Source organism: Capra hircus, chromosome 4, assembly GCF_001704415.2.
Source record: "Capra hircus breed San Clemente chromosome 4, ASM170441v1, whole genome shotgun sequence".
Taxonomy (NCBI): domain Eukaryota; kingdom Metazoa; phylum Chordata; class Mammalia; order Artiodactyla; family Bovidae; genus Capra; species Capra hircus.
The window spans coordinates 76,116,969-76,140,260 of record NC_030811.1 but is presented as its reverse complement, the minus strand read 5'-3'; the positions used below and the strand labels follow the sequence as shown (position 1 = coordinate 76,140,260).

General features: G+C 37.8%; 1 protein-coding gene across 1 annotated transcript in view; it reads right to left on the bottom strand.

The window, feature by feature from the left end:
- Positions 1-23,292, bottom strand: part of FBXL13 (F-box and leucine rich repeat protein 13) — a 196,874-nt gene that overhangs the window by 19,504 nt on the left and 154,078 nt on the right. Inside the window, exon 16 of the mRNA XM_013963219.2 lies at positions 15,019-15,102. Coding sequence (XP_013818673.1) covers positions 15,019-15,102 — 84 coding nt within the window. The remainder of the gene's footprint in view (positions 1-15,018; positions 15,103-23,292) is intronic.

The following is a 23,292-nucleotide window of genomic DNA, read 5'->3' as shown; positions in this document are numbered from 1 at the left end:
CTAGATTTTCATCTTAAAAAAAAAAAAAAATGAGCTAAGGTTGGACTACCCAAAGGTCAGTTAGGTATTTTTCTGTGGCTTGAAATATAACCGATTTTTTTTCCATTTTTAAAAAATAAAAAAAGGATATCGAGTGGCCCAGTTACCTGATACTCCAGCAGCCCTGTGAGACCAGAAGGGTGAGGAAATTGCTTTTTTTTTTGCTTTAAATGATTATTAATAATATTTTTAAAATTGAAATGTGGTTGGTTTAAGTGTTGTATTGTGCTAATTTCTGCTGTGAAGTAACTCAATTATACAATATATGCAATATTTTTGTATTATTTTTCATTATGATTTATCCCAGGAGATCAGCTATAGTTTCCTGTGCTGTACAGTAGGACCTTGTTTATCCATCCTATGTATATTAGTTTACATCTGCTAATCCCAAACTCCCAGTCCTTCCTTCTCCCAGCTCCCTCCTCCTTGGCAACCACAAGTTTATTCTGTGCATCTGTGATTCTGTTTCTGTTTCACAGATAATTTCATTTGTGTCATATTTTAGATTCCACACATAAGTGATGTCATATGGTATTTGTCTTTCTCTTTCTGACTTCCTTCGCAGTATGAAAACCTCTCCATGTTTCTACAGATGGCATTATTCCACTCTTTCTATGGCTGAACAGTATTCCATTGTATATACGTGCCACATCTTTATCTAGTCATCTGTCAGTGGACATTTACTTTGTTTCCATGTCTTGGCTATTGTGAATAGTGCTGCTATGAACATAGGGTACATGTATCTTTTTTAATTAATAATTTTATCTGTGTATATGCCCAGAAGTGGGATTGCTAGATATTATGTTAGTTGTTTTTTTTAGTTTTCTAAGTGACCTCCATAATGGTCTCCATGGTAGTTGTACCAATTTACATTCCCACCAGCAGTGTAGGAGGGTTCCTCTTTCTCCACACCCTCCCCAGCGTTTGTTATTTGTAGATTTTTTTTAGTGATGACCATTCTGACAGCTGTGAGGTTGTACCTCATTGCAGGGTTGATTTGCATTTCTCTAATTATTAGTGATGTTGAGCATCTTTTCATGTGTCATCTGTATTTATTCTTTGGATAAATGTCTATTAAGATCTTTGGGCAGGGAAATTACTTAAGCTATAATAATCAGCATTAAAGAATTGATGGGTTTGTATTTGCAAGTCAGCCACTTGACTTCTTATTTTTTCTCCTTCTTCCCCAAGAAAATGGCAACTCAGAACTTGTGTCATTCTGTGACCTCTTCCGTTTAAGAATCTCTATTGAATAATGAGTTCATCAACCATTATTGATGCTTTGATCTCCAATTTTGGTGCATAATGGAATAAGAGACGATGTAATCAAGGGAGGTTTCTGGTCTAGAAGAAAAAGAAAGGGCAAGGAATTTGAAGTTGTGTCTGTGACCTTGGGCAAGTTACTTAACTTCAGATTTCCTCATCTTTAAGAGGAGAATGAAAATAACTGTCTGTCTATCTCTCAGGTTTATTGGAAGGTAGAGAGAAAATGTGTACTCCAGGATCCCTTAGCAGACGTAATACCCTATGTAAATGCTGACTTTTTGTCTGTCAGCATTGGAAGCAGAGAGGCTGTAGAACAATCCTGCCTGCCAGTTAAGACATGAGAATGCCACCTTACCACCTTCAACGTGCTGGAGGGTTTGAGATGAAGAAATATCATGCACACAATTTAACTGGAAGTTAACAAAGAGGATTATTAGAAGTCATAACGTAGAAAAATCACAGCTCCTATGAGACATGCTTCAGGTGCTCAGTTCATGTCAGGTGAGGTGCAGTGAGCCTAGGCAAGCTGCATAAAAGAGAGATCAAACAAACAAACAAACAAAAAAAAAAGATCAAAAAAAAAAAAACAAAAAAAATCAAAAACAAAAACAAAAAAAGATCAAAAAAAAATCAAAAAAAAAAAAAGAGAGATCAAAACCACATTAGCCACTTAGGCTTAAGAAGCATGAACTCATACTATTGTAGGAAAGTGAGATTCTGACACTTATTTTTCCTGCCCTTTTATTTTTGCCTTCAGATAATCTGACTTTGGGCAAGTTTTAGCTTATATAGGATAAACTAATGTTCCAGGGACAGCTTAAATTGAGAGAGGCCTCCAAAGGATTATCTTCAACATATTCTCTTATAGTTCTTTTCTGTGGATGTTCAGCATGAAAATAACAGATGTGTGCATTCATTTAATTAATCCATCAGCATTTCAGTTGTAGGAGAATGGTTCTCTCCAGTGGGAGTAGGCAGGAAGCCAGTACTTGTGTGGGGTGTTCTCAGTTTCGGCTGTTTATCAGACATGAAAATATGGTACCCAAGACTCCATTATGCCTTGAACAGTAGAGACTGTGGGAAAATGACAAGTTGTCAAATCCCACATCCTTTGAAGTGCTGGCAAATTTCTAATTCTATTGAATTGCCTCAACAATTGGAAACACACTAGCATAAGGAGCAGTGGAGAATTCTGAGCTTATTTCTTTTGCTCTTAGCCTTTGAAAAGAGAATAAAGCCTAGGTATCTTGGTAGGAGTTTGTCTGTGACTCAGTTGATTTCAGATTCTTTAGGTCTCTAAAGACTATTTTGTTCTATTATAAATCCTAGGAGACTGTTCTTGGCATGGGTAGCCATGAAGCATCAATTTCTGTAACAAAGCTCATACTTATTCCAGGTTCTGTGGGAGGTGCTTTTTCCATAAGGTTTCAGATACCCCATTCTTAATTCTACCGGAGGGATTCCTTAGTTCCTTCTTCTAAGACCATGTGAAATAATTTTGAACCTGGGATCTTCTGGTATCTTCATCATAGACTGTTTAGTCGGTTACTTCCTAATAATAACCTATATTAGTGGATAAGATAAAGAATTTTCCTGAATGGTATAGCCAAGAGATGAAGTGTCCAGACGTCTGGATGCCCCATCTTCCCACATGCAGTCGATTTCAGAGCTTTCACTGCCCCTGAGGCCAAGAATTGTGGCCGTTTTGGAAATGGATCTTCTGTTTGTTGCTTCCCTTCCAATCAATAAACATAACTATATCCCTGGGGAAGAGGTGGAGTTATTGAAATCCCATGCTTTGATAATTCTTAAATGGTTTAATCTTGGAAACCAAATAGAAATCAATGTTTTTTTTTTTTTTAAACACTGTTGCCATGTGGAGCCAACACATACAGTCCATCTTTGGCACTGTAAGTTATTCTGTGTCAAAGCCCACTAAAACTGATTTTGGTTCAGTACTAGAGGGTGAGGTCTATGAACTGATGAGAATGAGTGATGAGAGTCTGGTATGAACATCATTTTATAACTATTCAGAAAGTTTAGTAATTCAAAGTAAGAGTTTAAGACCAGAAAAGAGTCACTGGGGAGTCATTCAGTTCTTGTTTTAGGTCAAGAACGAATCCAGGATGAGTGCTAGGCAAAACAAGAATCCACTTGCATAACAGGCTGGCCATAGGTGATTATTAAGGAGGAAGGCGCAGATAGGACTTTTGGGGAATGAGGTGAGTACTCCTAGGCCTTTCCAACCTGAGTAGCCATGTAGATGCTCCACACTAGCTGTAAGGGTTTCAGTTCTCTAGCACAGGTAGTCCAGGGTACAGGATTGAGAACCCCAAATTCTTAGTCTCTAGTTGGACTCAGCCTGGAGCAGACCCATATCTACAGAACCATTCAACTTACTAACCATTCCTGGGTCAGGCTGAATGCCAGATGAACAGCCATGGATCCTGCTTTGCTGTTCTCCCAGCTATGAAGTAGCTTATAATTTGCCCCATATGGCCACACTTCCCCTGTCCCTTATTCCTTGATCTTTCCTCTCTTCTCCCCTTTCTGTTTGCAAGTCAAGATAAATCTGTTACTAAAGGTCAAATAAAAAGTAAAATCAAAAGTTTGTAAGTCAGGATAAAAGAGGTCAAAACACACTGAAGATTAAAGGGGAAAAGGAACTTGTTATCTCAAGTGTCCAAGCAGTTAGGGCAAAATTAAGGATCTCAAAAAAGAAGAGTCCCTAAGAGAACAATGAGGGATGTGGAGGTTCTAGCACCTCCACTGCTGCTTTTACCCAAAACCAAAAGTTATCAGACACCTTTGTGATCATCAGAGAATGACAGTAACCTAGACTTTAGTGAAAGTGAAGTCGCTCAGTTGTGCCCGACTCTTTGTGACCCCATGGACAGTGGCCTGCACCAAGCTCCGCCGTCCATGGGATTTTCCAGGCAAGAGTACTGGAGTGGGTTGCCATTTCCTTCTCCAAGGAATCTTCCTGACCCAGGGATTGAAGCCAGGTCTCCCGCATTGTAGACAGACGCTTTACCGTCTGAGCCACCAGGGAAGTCCTAACCTAGACTTTAACTGGGCTCTTAAAATTCCTCAGCGGTGCCATTTGCAAGATACCAGTAAACCAGCTTGTGGACAATATAAACAACAAGCTAGGCAGAAAAGACACAAGAGAGTAGATGAAGCTGAACCGCTACCACGTGCCTCCTGCCTCTCTTATGTGGTTATAAGTCCTACCCACTGCATTCTGGTTAGAGGGTTTTAAAAGATAGATAGCCTTCTCTGTTAGAGATACTTTTTTTCATTAAAAAAATAATAATAAAGAGGGGGCCATGATTGGGTTTGAAGAACAATGACAGTTACCTACATTTGAATCTTCCCCTCTTCCCAAAGCCATAAAATCTATTGAGAGGACAAATAAAACTCCATAGGACCCATACATTCATCGTTACTAGGACACAGAGAACAAATCACATTACCTATACATAGAGTGAAAACAGAAACAAACTCCAGCAGAGCTCCCTTAGCCACCGTGAGTCTGTGGGTGAAGAGCGTGGGAGAGCGGATGCTTAAGACTGTCTTCAGAGTAAAGAGATGACGAGAGCTGAGAGGATGTACAGACAGAATCACTCCCAAGAAAAGAAAGTGCAGTGGTAAAGGCCAAAATGCTGAATCAGACTTGGTAGTTCATAGCCCTGGATACCTGACTTGGCTATGGAAAAGGGCTTGAAAATGAGGGTACCACAAACTTCTCAGGCAGCCAAATCAGAATCATGGTGATTGTTGTTATTGTTCAGTCACTCATCGTGTCTGACTTTTTGTGAAGTCATGGACTGTAGCACGCCAGGCCTCCCTGTCCTTCACTGTCTCTGGGAGTTTGCTTAAACTCCTGTCCATTGAGTCGATGATGCCATCCAACCATCTCATCCTGTGCCTCCCCCTTTTCCTGCCCCCAGTCTTCAATCCAGAAGCATGGCCACCATCCTTAACCATAGCTTGACCCTGTCCCATCCAAACCATTACCATTCTGTGGATTTGCTATCCAGATAGTCTCCCATTCATTCTCTTCTGTTGCTGTTCAGGCTGCCGTCTTCTCTCCCCTGGACTATAACAAAAACCTCTCAACATATTTCTACCTTTAATGGTGATAGCAGTTCTTTCTCCCTCTGATCTTCAATCCATCTTCTATATTGCTTATTAAAGTGATTTTCCAACAGATAGGCTCTCATTGTCATTCCCATGCTGGATTAAGTATCTCAACTGAATCCTTCTGTAGCTTCCTTTATCACAGCATAATGGCAAGAATTGTCACTCTGGAATAAGACATGTTATACCCTAGCTCACATGCTTGCTTGTTTCATTATTTGGGGTAAAATTCATAACCTCTCTGAACTTCAGTCTCCTTATCTGTAAAGTGGAATCAAAAGTATTACCTATCTCATAAAGTAGGTAATTACTGTATGGGAAATACTTAGAACAGTGTCTGGCATGTAGCATGATGCTAAATTAATGTTAGCTAACAATGACTAAGTGGTATTGGATTTTTCTAAGTCTCTTTATCCTACTAGACCCAGCCTCAATATTCTTTAAAGAATTTAGAATTATTTCTTTTTTTAACAACAGATTGTCTCAGTGTCCACTACACAGAAAGTCCAAATGTTTTCAGTTCAGTCACTGAGCAAACTGTCACATTTTCATAAAAGCAGTTAATCTGAATTAGACAGATTATTGTCTTACATGAGAGCATGGAATTCTTCATTCAAGTTGAACTTAATCATTGAAGTTTTCTCCAATTTTGTAATTGCAAATAAAATTCTAGTGTTGTACTAAGGAAACTGAAGATCTTTCTGGAAGAACATGACCAAAGAAAATACTTGAACTTCGGGGCAGCCACAGGCCCCATCTATATAAGCACAGTCAGGCACACCGCAGAGAGCTCACAACAGCCACAGGTGCCATGCTCGACAATGACCGCATACCTGCCCAACTTACCTATGGGTCTCTGCTCTTGGCTCCAGCGACTTTCAGTTCCTGACTTCATTGCTGGGCCTCAAGATCTGATTCAGAGCCCACTATACATTGGTCATCCCTTTTTGGATGCTTCTGATTCAGCCAACACCCAGGGATCCAAAACTCATGTTCCAGACTTCCGGTTTCCAGTCTGTCGTGGAAGTCTGGAACTTATCAGTCCCATCCTCAAAACAAGAAAAAAGCTGAGCAAACTGAAAATAAGCAGCTCTCCTTAAATCTGTCAGATAATTGAGGTCATAAAACAAGTCACCACTGTCGAAATTGGAGAGTCAGGCAAATACAGAGAATTAGGGCTTACTAGGAGTGGGGAAACTTGTGGCTGGAGCCAGTACAAGTAGGCACACTGAAAGGGTAATTGACTAATTGCTGGAAACTGGGACTGGAGTAGCCTGAGAGAAAAATTCCTGGCAGGCCAACCTTAAGTGGGCCTACAGACTTTCATGAGCTTTACCTCTAGGAGGGCCTCTAAGTTCTCACAGCAGAGACTTTAGTAACCATTTTGAAATAATGCTCTGGACATATGCAAGGCTGGTACAAAATTCAAAAATCAACTAATGTAATTCATCACAATCAATGGGCTAAAGAAGAACAACTATATGATCATATCAAAGATTGTATTTGACAAAATCCAACACACATTACTAAAAAACACTCTCAGCAAGACAAGGAATAGAGGGAAAGTTCTTTCAACATGATAAAGAACATGTACAAAAAATCTATAGCTAACATCATATTTAGTGAAAAGAAACCTGTGGTTTCCTCATAAGATCAGGAATGAAACAAGGATGTTTTCCCTTTTCACATCATACTGGAAGTCCTAATTAATTCAGTACAAAAAAGAAATAGAAGGTATATAGATAGAGAAGAAAAAAAAATGCCTGTGTTTGCAGATGGTATGACTGTTAGGTAGAAAATTGCAAAGAATTAACAAAAAGCCAAAACAAGAAAACATACCAACTACTAGAACTAATAAGCAATTATAACAAAGTTGCATGATATAAAATTAGTGTACAAAAAGGAATGTTCTATATGTTCATTTTGTCCCTGTAGACCTGTAATCCTCCAAGATTTGACAAGCCTTGCTCACACATAGGTGGGTAGTAAGAGGGCTTAAACAGAGAGGCCTGCCTTTGTAGTATGTGAACATGATGCCCACTGTTATGAGATTATAACAGAAGTAGATATGGAGTCAGGCTGAGTAAAGATGGAAAAAAAAAAAAACATCTGAGGGCTTAGGGCACATACACGTTGCCAAAAGCAAAAGGGTTAATTCAGTGCCTAAGTTTGTGCATCAATATCCTGAGTGTTATACTAATTTAACTGCGCTAAGTCGCTTCAGTCGTGTCCGACTCTGTGCGACCCCATAGACGGCAGCCCACCAGGCTCCGCCGTCCCTGGGAGTCTCCAGGCAAGAACAGTGGAGTGGGTTGCCATTTCCTTATCCAATGCATGAAAGTGAAAAGTGAAAGTGAAGTCGCTCAGTTGTGTCCGACCCTCAGCGCCCCCATGGACTACAGCCTTCCAGGCTTCTCTGTCCATGGGATTTTCCAGGCAAGAGTACTGGAGTGGGGTGCCATTGCCTTCTCCGAATTTAACTGGGATGTTGGGAAATATGTCTAAAATGATAATCCTAATTAAAAACAATGATCCTTTTCCTTTTTACTTTGTATATTCGCTTATAGCATTCTCAAGAATAGTAGTAATTAATTATGTAGTGTCGTAGAATTGCTTAATGCTCCTACACATACATATGTTTAATCAATTATAATTTAGGTGCCACTAAAAAATGCACCCAGGTGTCAAACCCACGTTCTCGCTCATCACAGGCAGATTCTTTACTACTGAGCCACCTGGCAAGTCCCCCAAATGCACTGGTTCATTCATAGGAATAAAAATTTTTTAATTGTTTCTTCTAAGAGCATATTCGAAACATCTCCTTACCATAGGAAAAAGAATCTTGCCATTTACATAGATACTTAATTTTTTAAAGTATAAACAAAAAGATAATTCTTTTTTTTTTTAAAAATAGACTTTATTTTTTAGAAGAGTTTTAGGTTCACAGCAGAATTAAGCAAAAGTTACATAAATTGCCCTTATATCTCCTACCCCCACACATGCATTCAGTTCAGTTCAGTCACTCATTCGTGTCCGACTCTTTGCAACCCCATGAATCGCAGCACGCCAGGCCTCCCTGTCCATCACCAACTACTGGAGTTCACTCAGACTCATGTCCATCGAGTCAGTGATGCCATCCAGCCATCTCATCCTCTGTCATCCCCTTCTCCTCCTGCCCCCAATCCCTCCCAGCATCAGAATCTTTTCCAGTGAGTTAACTCTTCACATGAGGTGGCCAAAGTACTGGAGTTTCAGCTTTAGCATCATTCCTTCCAAAGAAATCCCAGGGCTGATCTCCTTCAGAATGGACTGGTTGGATTTCCTTGAAGTCCAAGGGACTGTCAAGAGTCTTCTCCAACACCACAGTTCAAAAGCATCAATTCTTCGGTGTTCAGCCTTCTTCACAGTCCAACTCTCACATCCATACATGACCACAGGAAAAACCATAGCCTTGACTAGACGGACCTTAGTCAGCAAAGTAATGTCTCTGCTTTTGAATATGCTATCTAGGTTGGTCATAACTTTTCTTCCAAGGAGTAAGCGTCTTTTAATTTCATGGCTACAATCACCATCTGCAGTGATTTTGGATCCCCCAAAAATAAAGTCTGACACTGTTTCTACTGTTTCCCCATATATTTCCCATGAAGTGATGGGACCAGATGCCATGATCTTCGTCTTCTGAATGTTGAGCTTTAAGCCAACTTTTTCACCCCTATTAGCAACATATGCCCCACCAGAGTGGTATGTTTGTTACAATTGATAAACCTGTATCAACACATCATAATCACCCAAAGTCCATAGTTTACATTAGGGTTCCCTCTTGGTGTTGTACATTCTATTAGTTTTGACAAATGTGAAATGACATGTACTCACCATGATAATATCATGCAGAGTAGTTTCACTGCCCTTAAAATCCTCTGTGCTCCACCTATTAATCTCTTCCTCCCCTACAGGTTTTGATCTTTTTACTGGCTTCATAGTTTTGCCTTTCTAGAATGTTATATAGTTGGAATCATACAGTATTCAGCCTTTTCAGATTGGCTTCTTTCATAGTAATAGCATTTATACTTCCTCCATGTCTTTTCTCGACTTGGTGTCTCTTTTCTCTTTATTGCTGAATAATGTTCCATTGTCTGGATGTTTATTTATCTATTTACCTATAGAAGGACATGCTGGATGCTTTCACATTTGTCAGTTATAACTAGAACTCCTATAAACATCTGCATGCAGGTTTTTTTGTGTACATATACTTTTAGCTGAGCTTTGATGCTTTGCAGGATTTATCTCCCATTCTTTGAAACAAATATGTCTAGTCAAGGCTTCCAATATACCTCCCACATTTGTTCATTGATGGAGTGAACCCTTGAGATATTCTGCAGTATATCCAGATGTTTCACATCCTTTCAGTTTGAACCGGAAGGGTAGACTCTTCCAAGTTGACTTAAATTGAAGCAAGAGGGCTGGGTCTCTTTCTCATAGTATCAACCAGCAACTGGATTACCTCTGATCCAGGGAAGAGGCCTACCCTGGGATACAGCAGCTGCTGAGGAAGGACTCAGCTCGGGGAGTGAGTACCTGATCTCTGTCCTCCCCAACTCACCAGCTGAAACCGTGGAACTCAGGTTGAGACTTGAACCCCTGGTCTTTAAACCGAGATCACACACCTGATCCAGGAATTAATGAAGCTCAGGTTCTCGATGTCTCACTGCAGAATGAATTCAGTGAGAGACAAAGTGATAGGTAAGAAGCACATTTATTTAGAGAGAAAGACACTCCACAGGCAGAATGTGGGCCATCTCAGAAGGTGAGAGCAACCAAAAAGATAATTCCTTAAAAAGCTAGTTTTTATTTGCCTTGAATATTGACCACAATTTATTTGGTATTAGTTTGTTAGTTCAGTCATTCAGGCATGTCTAATTGCAACCCCATAGACTGAAGTACGCCAGGCCTCCCTGTCCATCACCAGCTCCCGGAGTATACTCACTCATGTCCATTGAGTTGGTGATGCCATCCAACCATCTTATCCTCTGTTGTCACCTTCTCCTCCCATCTTCAATGTTTCTCAGCCTCAGGGTCTTTTCAAATGAATCAGTTCTTCGCATCAGGTGGCCAAAGTATTGGAGTTTCAGCGATAGCATCAGTCTTGCCAATGAGTATTCAGGACTGATTTCCTTTAGGATTGACTGGTTGGATTTCCTTGCAGTCCAAGGGACTCTTGAGAATCTTCTCCAACACAACAGTTCAAAAGCATCAATTCTTCTGCACTCAGGTTTCTTTAATAAGCTTTCTATAAATAGTCCAACTCTCAGATCCATACATAACTACTGGAAAAACCATAGCTTTGACTAGACGGACCTTTGTTGGCAAAGTAATGTCTCTGGTTTCTAATATGCTATCTAGGTTGGTCATAACTTTTCTTCCAAGGAGCAAGGGTCTTTTAATTTCATGGCTGTAGTCACCATCTGCAGTGATTTTGGAGCCCTCAAAAATAAAGTCTGCCACTGTTTCCACTGTTTCCCCATCTATTTCCCATGAAGTGATGGGACCAGATCCCATGTTCTTAGTTTTCTGAATGTTGAGTTTTAAGCCTACTTTTTCACTCTCCTCTTTCACTTTTATCAAGAGGCTCTTTAGTTCTTCTTTACTTTCTGCCATAAGGATGGTGTCATCTGTATATCTGAGATTATTGATATTTCTTCCGGCAATCTTGTTTGGTATTAGGCTAAACTAAATAATATTATAACATCCTTATACACAATTTGGGCATACTAAATATACACACACATTGACATATTCATGTAATCTAACAACCACTAAGATGTATACATATATTTAATTTACACACATATACTCAATAATTGGGCTTCCCTGGTGGCTCAGCTGGTAAAGAATCCACCTGTGGTGCAGAAGACCTGAGTTTGATCCCTGGGCTAGGAAAATCCCCTGTAGAAGGGAAAGGCTACCCACTCCAGTATTTTGGCCTGGAGAATTCCATGGACTGTGTATAGTCCATGGGCTTATAAAGAGTCAGACACGACTGAGTGACTTTCACTTTCTCCTGCACTGCAGGCAGTTTCCTCACCATCTGAGTCACCAGGTTAAGGGAGTGTAAAAAGCAGTTAGACTAAATAATTTTATTTATTCCATTGGTTCTATTCAAACAACTTAATAGAACAAAACTAATATATTTGTACCATAGCATCTCAGTTAAAGGGGCTTCCCAGGTGGTGCTATTGGTAAAGAATCTGCTGCCAAATGCAGGTGACACAGGAGACACGGGTTTGATCCCTGGGTTTGATCCCTGGGTTTGGAAGAGGGAATGGCAACCCATTCCAGTATTCTTGCCAGTAAAATTCCATGGACAGAGGAGCCTGGCGGGCTATAGTCCATGGGGTTGCAAAGAGTCATACATGACTGAGCAACTGAGCACACACACACATCCCAGTTAAACCAATTCTTTTGCCAAACTTGATGGTCTGTTATTTAAATTCACAAAATGCTCAAGGAAAAAAGTTTCTTAAGAAATGCCCAGCTATGACTATATCAGACATTGCTTCCAAAATGAGTGTGTCTTTCAAGAGTACCAAACCTAACGTGATCATTGAATGTCTAATGTTCTCAGGAAAAAAACTAAAGTTGGGAAAAGTAATTAAAACCAGATCCTAAAAAGTCAATACATCTGAGGCTCCAGATATTCAAACTTCATATGCTGTGGTTTCCAGTAAAACTAAAATGAGGTAATTTTTTATTCTTATTATGTTCATGACTCTTGCAAAACCAAGCCAGGATAAAAATGCTTATGGTCTCCTTTTTCTCATTAAATCATTATGTAGTTTTCAATGTCATATGCCAAAAAGAGAGTCCCCTACCTTCTAAATAACAAGAGATTTCCTGATAAATTTAGGATAATCTAAACATCTCAATTTAATCACGTTTGTTTCAAATCCAGATAAAGAATCATGAAATTGGCTTATGTATCACTTTCGCCTCCTCCCTCTTTATTTCATCTCTTTTGGAACTTAATAATTAGGCTGGAGGAGGGAAGGAGGTGAAAGATTACACATGCCCATTAGTGTAAACCTTGAAACCTTGGAAGAGGTAAAAAGAGATTGAAAAGTCACAGCATTTCAGTGTGAGCATACAGACACATATACACATACACACACACCACATACACTCCAAAACAGGGAGGAGAGGAGAAAAAACGGGATGATGAGAAAGAGAAAAAAAAATTTTTTTTCATGAACTTAAATAAAACAGCCAATCTTGTGCAACTGATAATTAAATAATTCTGTATTTCCATGCTCCTGTATTCCCCATCTTTTCTTTTAGATCACTGGAATCAATACATCAATAAAAGACTACATTTTTAAAAGCTATACCAAACTCAGCTATATGATCATACAGTTAGCATATAGGTAAACTTTTTCGTCTAAAATCTCAGAGCACCTAAAAATAGTATGATTTTCAGGCTCCCAAGAGGGAAAATAAAAAGGCCACGGCAGGAAGCACTGGCTTCCTGATACTTAGCTTCAAACTTCGGTCAGCACTCTTTCATTCCAAGAAGCACTTTTAAATGAATAGTGATGGATATTAAGAGGTCTTATATGTCATCACCATAAGGGGTTTTAATACTTCCGAATGATTTGTAGTTATTGATCAAATGTAATTGATCACCATGAAGGAAATATAACCCAATATTAGAAATGTTAATACCTATTTAATTTTAATAACCTTTATTCTGTTGCCTTGTTAAAGACCTTTTGAATGCTTGACTAGATCATATTCATGGATAAAGTTTTATGTAAATTCATGTTTAATCCTTAAATGAACTGCAATACATAAATCATGGTTTATTTAACCTTAGAGGAACCTGTTGGCTTTTTCTTCTAGTAGGTTACACGCATTATAACCCCTTTTGTTATTGTAGAGTTACAGTCTTGCCCTATGCAAGTTGTTGGTCCTCTCTGGGATCTTTGCTTTGAAAAAGTGTTTGTTCTTTTTACCTCTTTATACAGTTGAACGTACTACTAGGTAGATTTCTTAGGAACCGGCTAGAAATTTGGCAACCAGGATCTGAAACTGGGAGAAATTCACATTGTTTGACATTATTGCCTACTAAAGGAGACTTTTTTTTTTTTCTTTCCCTTCCCTTCTTTTTAAAGGAGACTTCTTATCAGTGTTACATTCTCCTGTTCAGTACCATTACATTGTCCCGATACAATGAAGTACAGTGAAAATCGTTGAAAAACAATTTTTCCCACTAGGTTATGTTGACCATCAACCATTTAGAACAGCAGTTCTGTGTTTCTACTCTTCATTTCTGTAAAATTAGATTAGTTTGCTGAGAAGGCATAGGACTTTGGACTGTTTAAGCCCTCTGGGCCTTAGTTTCCTCACTTGTAAAATTACAGAGATGGTTTAGGTGATTCTAAGATCCCTTCAGCTTCAGAATGGTGAAATTCTATGCTAAAGTCTAGAACACCATTTGACCTGGCACTCTCTGTAGCCCAAAACAGTTCATATAATGTTTTAACACTCTCCTATTAGTTATGCTAGAACTTCTTGAAAATTTCATTTCAAATTTATGGAACACAGCTTAACTTCAGGTCGCCACACTCTGGTGGACTTTTCAGCTAATATTTGCATTATCTTTCTACATGTGAGATGATTTCTTTTATGTCAATAAGAGTTTGTATTTAAATTATTTTTCTGAGTTTAATCCCAGATTTTCACAAATACTGGGGTTTCTGAACTCTCAGGATACTTTAAATGGGGTTTCCAATGCATTTAACAGTTTCCACATTCCTAGATTATTAGTTCTGTTTAAAAATGCTATCTTCCAGTCTTTTACTAATCAGTAACCAGATTTTGCCCTAGTTCAATACAAGTATGATATATGATTTCAGTTGTCTTCTTTTAACAGCAAATTGAGATGCTTAATGTTGTGATAAACACCATGTGTGGCTTGCTCACAATAACTACTTTATGACTTCCTATCACTCAACAGCAAGTCTAGGAAATTTACTTCTCATGAGTTCTTAAAGTACCATTTAAGCATATAATCATTTATCTTATCCAATTACTTATCTCATGCTTTCCATCCTGGCAAAGTATGCTACCAATTATGTTTGAATAGCTTAGTCCCTAATTGTTAAGTACCTGGTGTAATTTTTCAGACTCCCCCAATTCTCATGGTTAGATGATACAACATTTCTTTCTACAGAACATTTCTATTTTAATATGAGAAGACTTTTACCACATTGCAGTTCATTATTCTCCAAATAAAATGTCAACCTATCCCTGTCTATCCTATGAGTCTGACATCTGGAAGGGAGAGAGTAGACAGGAAAACATGGGAAAGCAAATCCTCTCAATCACCTCGGGCTGTGGAGACCTGACTAAAGGCAGAGTTGATCCTGGCTCAACCAAGATCACATACGTATTATTGGTTTCATTACGCTTCTTTTTTTTTTCCCTATTGTTACCCACAAAGGTTATTCAATTTGCACTTAATTTTCAATCTTAATTCTTTAAAAGTAACAACGAAAAAAAACATAATTATCTTACCTGGATTCCAAAATCGGTGATTTTATCACACTCAGACACAGAAAGTTCCTTTAATTTTCTATGTCTGGAAAGTGTCATCAAACCCTAAAAATGTTTAATATAAAGATTATTTGATGATACATTAGTATAGAAGGTGTATTTCCAATAAGATAACAACAGTTTATGCAAACTAAAAATATATAGCTTCTGTTTTATATTTCTTTAGACTTAATCATACAATCACTTTGGTTAGGCAACATTATTAAATAAAATTTTCAGGTTATCTCTAACGTTTTACAAAAAGTATTACAAATCCTAGAACCAGAAAATTTCTTATCTTGCCTCCTGTTTTCAGGTAAATGTTACATGAATCAATGTAAAGAAATCTTCAGTTGCCTAAGTTTACAGCTTTATTTTATTTGAAAACACTTCATGTGGCTAATGAATCTATTTATCAATAAATTCTTATTTATGTTTAGCCTAAAATCTGAAAATCTTTAGCTATTTTTTTATATTTAATTGCTTGGAGGGAGAAGAAACACATCTTTATGTAAAGGCCCATAGACAGATAATTATTCACTCAGTTCAGTTCAGTTCAGTCCAGTAGCTCAGTCGTGTCTGACTCTTTGCGACCCCATGAATTGCAGCATGCCAGGCCTCCCTGTCCATCACCAACTCCCAGAGTTCACTCAAACTCACGTCCATCAAGTCAGTCAGTGATGCCATCCAGCCATCTCATCCTCTGTCATCCCCTTTTTCTCCTGCCCCCAATCCCTCCCAGCATTGGAGTCTTTTCCAATGAGTCAACTCTTCGCATGAGGTGGCCAAAGTACTGGAGTTTCAGCTTTAGCATCATTCCTTCCGAAGAACACCCATGACTGATCTCCTTTAGAATGTAGTTCGTTTCTCTTTTCAGGCTAAAGGTTTTGTTTCTTTTTATTTTAAAAAAATGGATTTCACTTTCAGCCCTTCACTTTTTTAATGTGTGGTTTTGTTGATGCTCAGATGATAAAGAATCTGCCTGCAATTCAGGAGACCCGGATTCAATCCCTGGGTCAGGGAGATCCCCTGGAAAATACTGGCAACCCACTCCAATTTTCTTGCCTGGAGAATTCCATGGACAGAGGGGCATGATGGGCTGTAGTCCATGGGGTGGCAAAGAGACACAACTGAACGACTCACTTTCGCTTTCACTTTCATTGGCTGGCCCATTTCTCAGTACCTATTCTCCTAAACTGGTACAACATTCAGTTAAGGAACTGGCTATTGTGCCTTATAAATGCCATCCTTCTGTTTTGCATTCAGGATCATGTTACTTTTCTATTTCCTAGATATGCTTCCTAGACTATGTAGACTAGAGCAGTTTCTCCTCCTTTTATGGTCCCAGAGCTGGCTGGCAGGGAAAAATTCTGGAAATGTTATCTGATTTGTCCTTTTTACATTTTATTTTCAGGACTGATTTACCTTTTAATCAGAAAAACCACATTTGGACTATAATTGAAAATGGGTCATGCAAGTATTATATGCTGGGTTTTTTTTTAACCAATTTAAATATTAGGCCTTTTATTTTTCAAAAACAAAATGCATATCAAAGAGACGAGTACTTGAAATTCTGCTTGATTGAAGTCACTGTTAAATTACAATTTCTAATTTCATTTAACAGTTCTGTACGCCACACAAAAATAAAATGACCCCATTTATTCTTTTCATTTCATTGCAAATGTGGATTCCTTTCCTAGGAACACATTATATTTTCTGTCTCATTGTTTCAAAACAAAGAATGGGCAAACTCTGTGAAGCCATCACATGTGGTCTGGGTTCCAGATGTGGATGCTGTTTTATTCACGTTAAAAGAATAGGAATTTAGATACTCTCCCAACAGAAACTAAATTGTTTGAACAAAAATATCAAGTAAGCGATGCAGTTTTCCTCTTTGCCCTATGCTTGATAATAGCTGCTGCTGCTGCTAAGTCGCGTCAGTCGTGTCCAACTCTGTGCGACCCCATTGACGGCAGCCCACCAGGCTCCTCCGTCCCTGGGATTCTCCAGGCAAGAACACTGGAGTGGGTTGCCATTTCCTTCTCCAATGCATGAAAGTTAAACATGTTTTATTATTCTATGTGGAATGTGTTTTATGAAACTATCTCTAAATAGTTTCTCTGAAGTTTTCACTTTTTATTGCTTCTATGTAGACCATGTTAGAAAATTTTTAAGTGAACTATAATGAAGTATACTTGCTAAGTATGACATTTAACAGACTATGGACAGATAATAAGCCTTGGCACTGAAATTTATAAATGCTCCAAATTAGAAGGTGTTCTCTGAACCAAATGATGGTTCCAACATTTTACAGTCTTTCTTTATACCTTAGAAGTCTTGATTCTCAGGTCTAGAGAAAATTCATTCATTTTTAATTTATTATTCATCTGATAAATATTTAATTAGCATGTATGATATTGATCAGACTCTGGGATAGAAGCTGGGAGTATAAAAGTCAGTGAGGTGCAGTGTCTACCCTCAAGGAGTCCATAGTCTGGCATTGAAGACATATTTAAAATAGATTGCTACAATCCTGTGAAGGTAAATATTGTGCACAGTGATTAAACCAAAGAGGAAAGATGAAGCCACTATTTTGGATTAGAGAAGATTGGGGGAGAGTTATGGGGGAGAGTCATGAGTGGGGAAGTATAATTTGCCAAGTAAACTACAGAGGGAAGAACGTTCCAGGCTGAAGGAGCGGAATGCGCAAAAGCATTAAAGTATGAAACAGTATGGTGTATGTATGAAACTGTATAGTATGGCATGATTAGATTTACATGGATTTTTTAAAAATTATATGAAAAGCTGGTCAAAGAATTTCTCTTAGGAAGGAACTACAAGGTTTTGTTTTTGTTTTGTCTAATTCCTTGTTAATTGTTTGAGGGAGGAGTCCTGGGAGTTGGCTGTGCCAAACTTTTACTTCTGGGAGGGATGGAAAGAGGAAAGTGGGAAGATAAGACAAAAATAAGAAGGAAAGTGGATACTTAAATTTCCAGGAAATTTGTAGTATAATGAGAATGTAAATCCTCCTTCATCTCTTTCAAAAGTAAGCCAAACTCAAGAATGCTTTGCAGGAAAGGTTCTGTTTTATTTTGCCAAAACTTAGAAGGGACTAAAATTTGTAATCAGTTAAAATGCAGAGGAAAGCAAATATGTGGTAGCCTGGAGAAGTCACTAGCATTGCAGATTATATGAGAATACAAGGCCTTAGGAATTCATAGGTATCCTGGGGAGCACTTGTCTCCTCAACAGGCCATGGAATTGAGGGATCAGGAGTCCCTGGTGGAAAATTGACTTATATTATAGCTCTGATGGCTTCTCAGGTGGCTCAGTGGTAAAGAATCTACCTGCCAATGCAGGAGATGAGGGTTTGATCCCTGGGTCAGGAAGATCCCCTGGAGTAGGAAATGGCAACCCATTGCTGTATTATTTTTAATTTTAATTGGAGGATAATTATTCTATAAAATTTTGATGGTTTCTGCCATACATCAACATGAATCAGCCATAGATCTTCATATGCCCCCTCCTCCCCCAAACTGCCTTCCCACCTCTCTCCCCATCCCCCAACTCCAGTATTCTTGCCTGGGAAATCCCATGGACAGAGAAGCCTGGAGGGCTACAGTCCATGGGGTTTCAAAGAGTCAGACATGACTGAATGACTAAACACGCATAGCTCCGGTATCATGTCTATAGAATGGAGTGTCAAGACTTAAGATTTGAAAGGAAGCAGGCACCACATCATGAGGGCCTTGAGCATTATTCTGGAATATAGACGTTATCCTATGCAACACTATTAAACAAAACTTTTCCTCTTACAGGGAATAAATGACAATAATGCAAAAAGGAATGAGGATGTGTTTCAAAAGAGGTATAGGGACCACAGAGCAGGGAGTGATTTATTTTAGTTGGAAGGAGGAGGTGTGAGTCTAGAAGAAACTTTCATGGAGGAAGAAGAATTTGAATTAAGCCTTAAAGACTGGGTAAGATTTTGACAAGTAAAGTAATAGGAACCGTGTTTCAGACTGAGAAAGCAGCATGAACAAAGGCTTTATTTGGAAAGTGTGAGTTGTTTGGGAAGTAGTTCAGTCTGGGGTCACTGGGAGTAGTAGGAGGGAATACTGCACACTGCCAGGAAGACATGCGTGTACACCAGATAGCTGGGAGCAGACAAAGCCTTTAAAACTATTCTTTTTCCCCCTGGTTTTACATCTGGATTGTTTAGCTGATATAGATACACATCAGCAATGAACTAGTTACCAAATGTTGAAGTAGTATGTGTGTTTGTGTGCACTTACTGTATGACTGAGTCATACTACTCCAGCCTTAGACTATCACTGACGTAAACAGAAAACATACCTCCCCCAACTCTTTATTTTGAAAACATTCAAATCTATAGACAAGTTCAAAAAATGGTATAATGAACACTTACATATCCTTTATATTTATGTAAGAATATAGTTTTCTATGTGTATATGTTGCTGTTGTTGTTCAGTCATTAGGTCCTGTCCAACTCTTTGTGACCCCATGGACTGTAGCCTGCCAGGCTCCTCTGTCCATGGGGTTTTCCAGGCAAGAATACTGGAGTGGGTTGCCGTTTCCTTCTCCAGGAGATCTTCCTGACCCAGGGATCAAACTCGTGTATCTTGCACCTCCTGCATTAACAAGCAGACTCGTTACCACTGAGTTACCAGGGAATATATATATATACACACACATATATATATATATATTTTTTTAAATTCATATGTGTAGCATGGACCATTTGAAAATAAGTCTCTGATATCATGATGCTTTGCCTCTAAATATTCTATATGCATCTTCCTAGGACACTTCCCTATGTAGCTATATAGTCCTCTGTATATATAATATGATACCTAAGATTAGCAGTAGTACCATACTATATAATATAGAGTCAGTATTCAGATTTTCTTTTTATCCAATCCCCAGAGTTCATGCATTGCATTTGGTTGTCATGTCTCTTTAGCCTTTCTTTTTCTTTCTTTAAATTTTACCTTTCAAGAATCCCAGGCCAGCCATTAAATAAAATATCTTACATTCTGGATTTTTCTGATTGTTCCTTATGATTGGCTTCTAGGTAAACATTTTCTGCAAAACTACTACCTAGGTGCTGTTTCATTAGAACTGTATTTTTCCTACTTATTTAATAAATAATCCATGATGTGATCCTTTGAGACCACATGAGTTCCCTGTTTCTCAACATCCTTTCAGTCAATGATTTGAGCATTAATTGATGATCCTTGCCTAAATCAGTCATTTTGTTGAGAGTTGCAAAAATATTGAGTTTTCTGATTCTGCCTTTCCTTCTGAATGTAGAATCTGGTATTTATTTAAACCTTTTTTTCCATTATTCTTTCTCTTACTCCCTGCCAAATAATTTGGGAAGTACTTTGAATAAAAGATTATTTTAGACATAACAATTAACTGTCCCACTTAATTTTTTGTGTCACTTATTAACAACCTTTTTTATTGAGAGATAATTAACATTATATTAGTTTCAGGTATACCACAGAGTGATTCAATATTTGTATATATTGTGAATTGATCATCACAATAAGTCTCTTTAAAATCTGTCACCATATATAGTTCCAGTTTTTTTCTTGTCATGAGAACTTCTAAGATCTCCTCTGTTAGCAATTTTCAGATATACAGTGCATTATTATTAACTGTAATCACCATGCTGTATATTATATACCATGACTTATTTATTTTATAACTAAAAGCTTATACCTTTTGTCCCCCTTCACCCATTTTGCCCACAGCCTTAACCCCACCTCTGCCAATTACCAGTCTATTTTCTGCATCTATGATGTTTTTTAAGATTCCACATATAATTGAGATCATGTGGTAATTTATCTTTCTCTGTCTGACATTTCGCTTGGCATCATACCCTAAAGATCCATCCATGTTGTCACAAATGGCAAGATTTCCTTCTTTTTTACGGCTAGATACACACACACACACACACACACACACACACACACACACAAACACACACACACATATGTATAGACCACATTTTCTTTATCCAGTCATCCATCAATGGACACTTAGGTTGCTCCCACATTGTGACTATTGTAAATAATGCTGCAATGAACAGGGGGGTACATATATCTTTCTAAATTACTATTTTCATTTCCTTTGGATAAATACTCAGAATAGAATTGCTAGATCATATGATAGTTCTTTTTTCAATTTTTTAAGGATCCTCCATACTGTTTTCCGTAGTGGCTACTCCAATTTACATTCCCATCAAAGGTGCACAGATGGCCCATTTTCTCTGCATTTTCACCAACACTTGTTATTTCTTATCTTTTTGATAATGTTTATTTTAACAGACAAACAGTGTTTTAATTTTCCCACATTCCTGTTAAGTGTGTTTACAAAATGGAGTTACTCTTTTGCTTAATGTAATTATGTTGTTTGTTGGCAAAAGATGACACACTGAAGAAAATAAAAAACATCAGTATTTTGCCCCATTATAAGACTATAAACATTAGATTATAATTTAAAAAGAACCAAGTTTTATATATGAAATTGAATTGTATGAAACCTTGTTAATCAGTTTCACAATCTGAAAGATTTAGTCTTTACAAATTGGATGTGGCTTTTTTTTTCTGAGAGACAGTGCTTTCAGAAAAAGTCTAGGTATTATAGAATACTAACATTAGAATAAAATGTAATGTAACTTATCTAATAGCCACAATGCCACAAACCACCCTTGTTTATTGTATGTTTCAATTTGGGAACTGTCAACAGTTTAATAAGGCACACCAGAACAGTAAGTAAGCATAGATAAATTTTATAACCTGTTCTGCTTTGATTAAAGAAAGTCTGTAGAAAAAAATTATATAAAATTACATAAGATTGCATAGTTTGTCCAACTTTTAATTCATTTTTTCTTGAATATTCTTTATAAGTATAGCTTGTAGACTTTCAAGATTAAAACACTAATACAAGCCTCTCTTCCATAGTTATGAGATAAGCCTTTATAAAGGTATGGTAAAAATATGAAAATATGACAAGTGATTAATAACTACATTATTGCAAGGAGTTCATACAAGTTGGCAGAAATATTGAGACCCCCAACATATAAATGACTAAAGAATATAAACATAAAATTCACATAAGAAAAAATACAATCACAATGATAAATATAGGGGGAAATTATATTGCTAGAATTTTTTAAATGCAAAATCAAATAGCAATAAAGTTATAATGTACATCTATTTTTTGTTGAAATTAAAACAGCCAATATTAATGAATGAGTATAAGTAAGGCCAGCCTACTTATTTTTTTCAGTTCAGTTCAGTCAGTTCAGCCACTCAGTCGTGTCTGGCTCTTTGTGACCCCGTGAACCGCAGCACGCCAGGCCTCCCTGTCCATCACCAACTCCCGGAGTTCACTCAGACTCACGTCCATTGAGTCAGTGATGCCATTTTTTTTTAGTTGATAGCAATAAAAATTACTACAACTTATTGGGAAATCAAGTGACCAAAACAACAAGAAAATATCATGTTCAAAGAAGGGAGGATTTGAGGGGGAGAAAGGTTAGTAAAAACTTTGGGGCAGGTTTCTGGTCTTATTCCTGTTTCTACACTGAAACCTAGAATTACTGCCTTAAATATAGTAGGGACTAGATAATTAAGTACCAAAAGAAGGAGGAAAAAAGAATGAGTGAATCAGTAAATAAAATGTCTCAATATCTAAAGTAATTTAGAATAACTTGGGGTAAAAAAAAACAATACATGGGTGCATTATTAAATTCTTACACATATCAACAAAGAATTATATAAAGTATTAACACCATGCATATTTCCTTTACGAGACCCACAACAGTTCTGGGGAGTTTACTGTCTGTTCCAAATAAACTGTAACAGCACAAAAACACCAATATTCAAGCAAAATATTAAGCTTTGTATGTTAACATATACAAGTATGTATGTATATGAACAATTTTGTTTAACAGAAATTAATATATCCTTCTCTGTCTTCATGTTACTTGGTCCATCTGTGAAGTTCAACCTTGCTTTCTGAAACATCACTTCCCTTAGTTCCCATGACATCACTCCAAACTCTTTCCTTATCTACTGCTCTGGGTGTTCATTTTCAGCTTCCTTTGTGGGTTTATCTTCCAAATCCACCCAGTAAGTATCTGAGTTCCCTGGAGCTTTGAAGTTGACCTCTCTTCTTCTGTCTCTCATCCATAACTTCAGGCACCTCAGCCTTCTATACAGC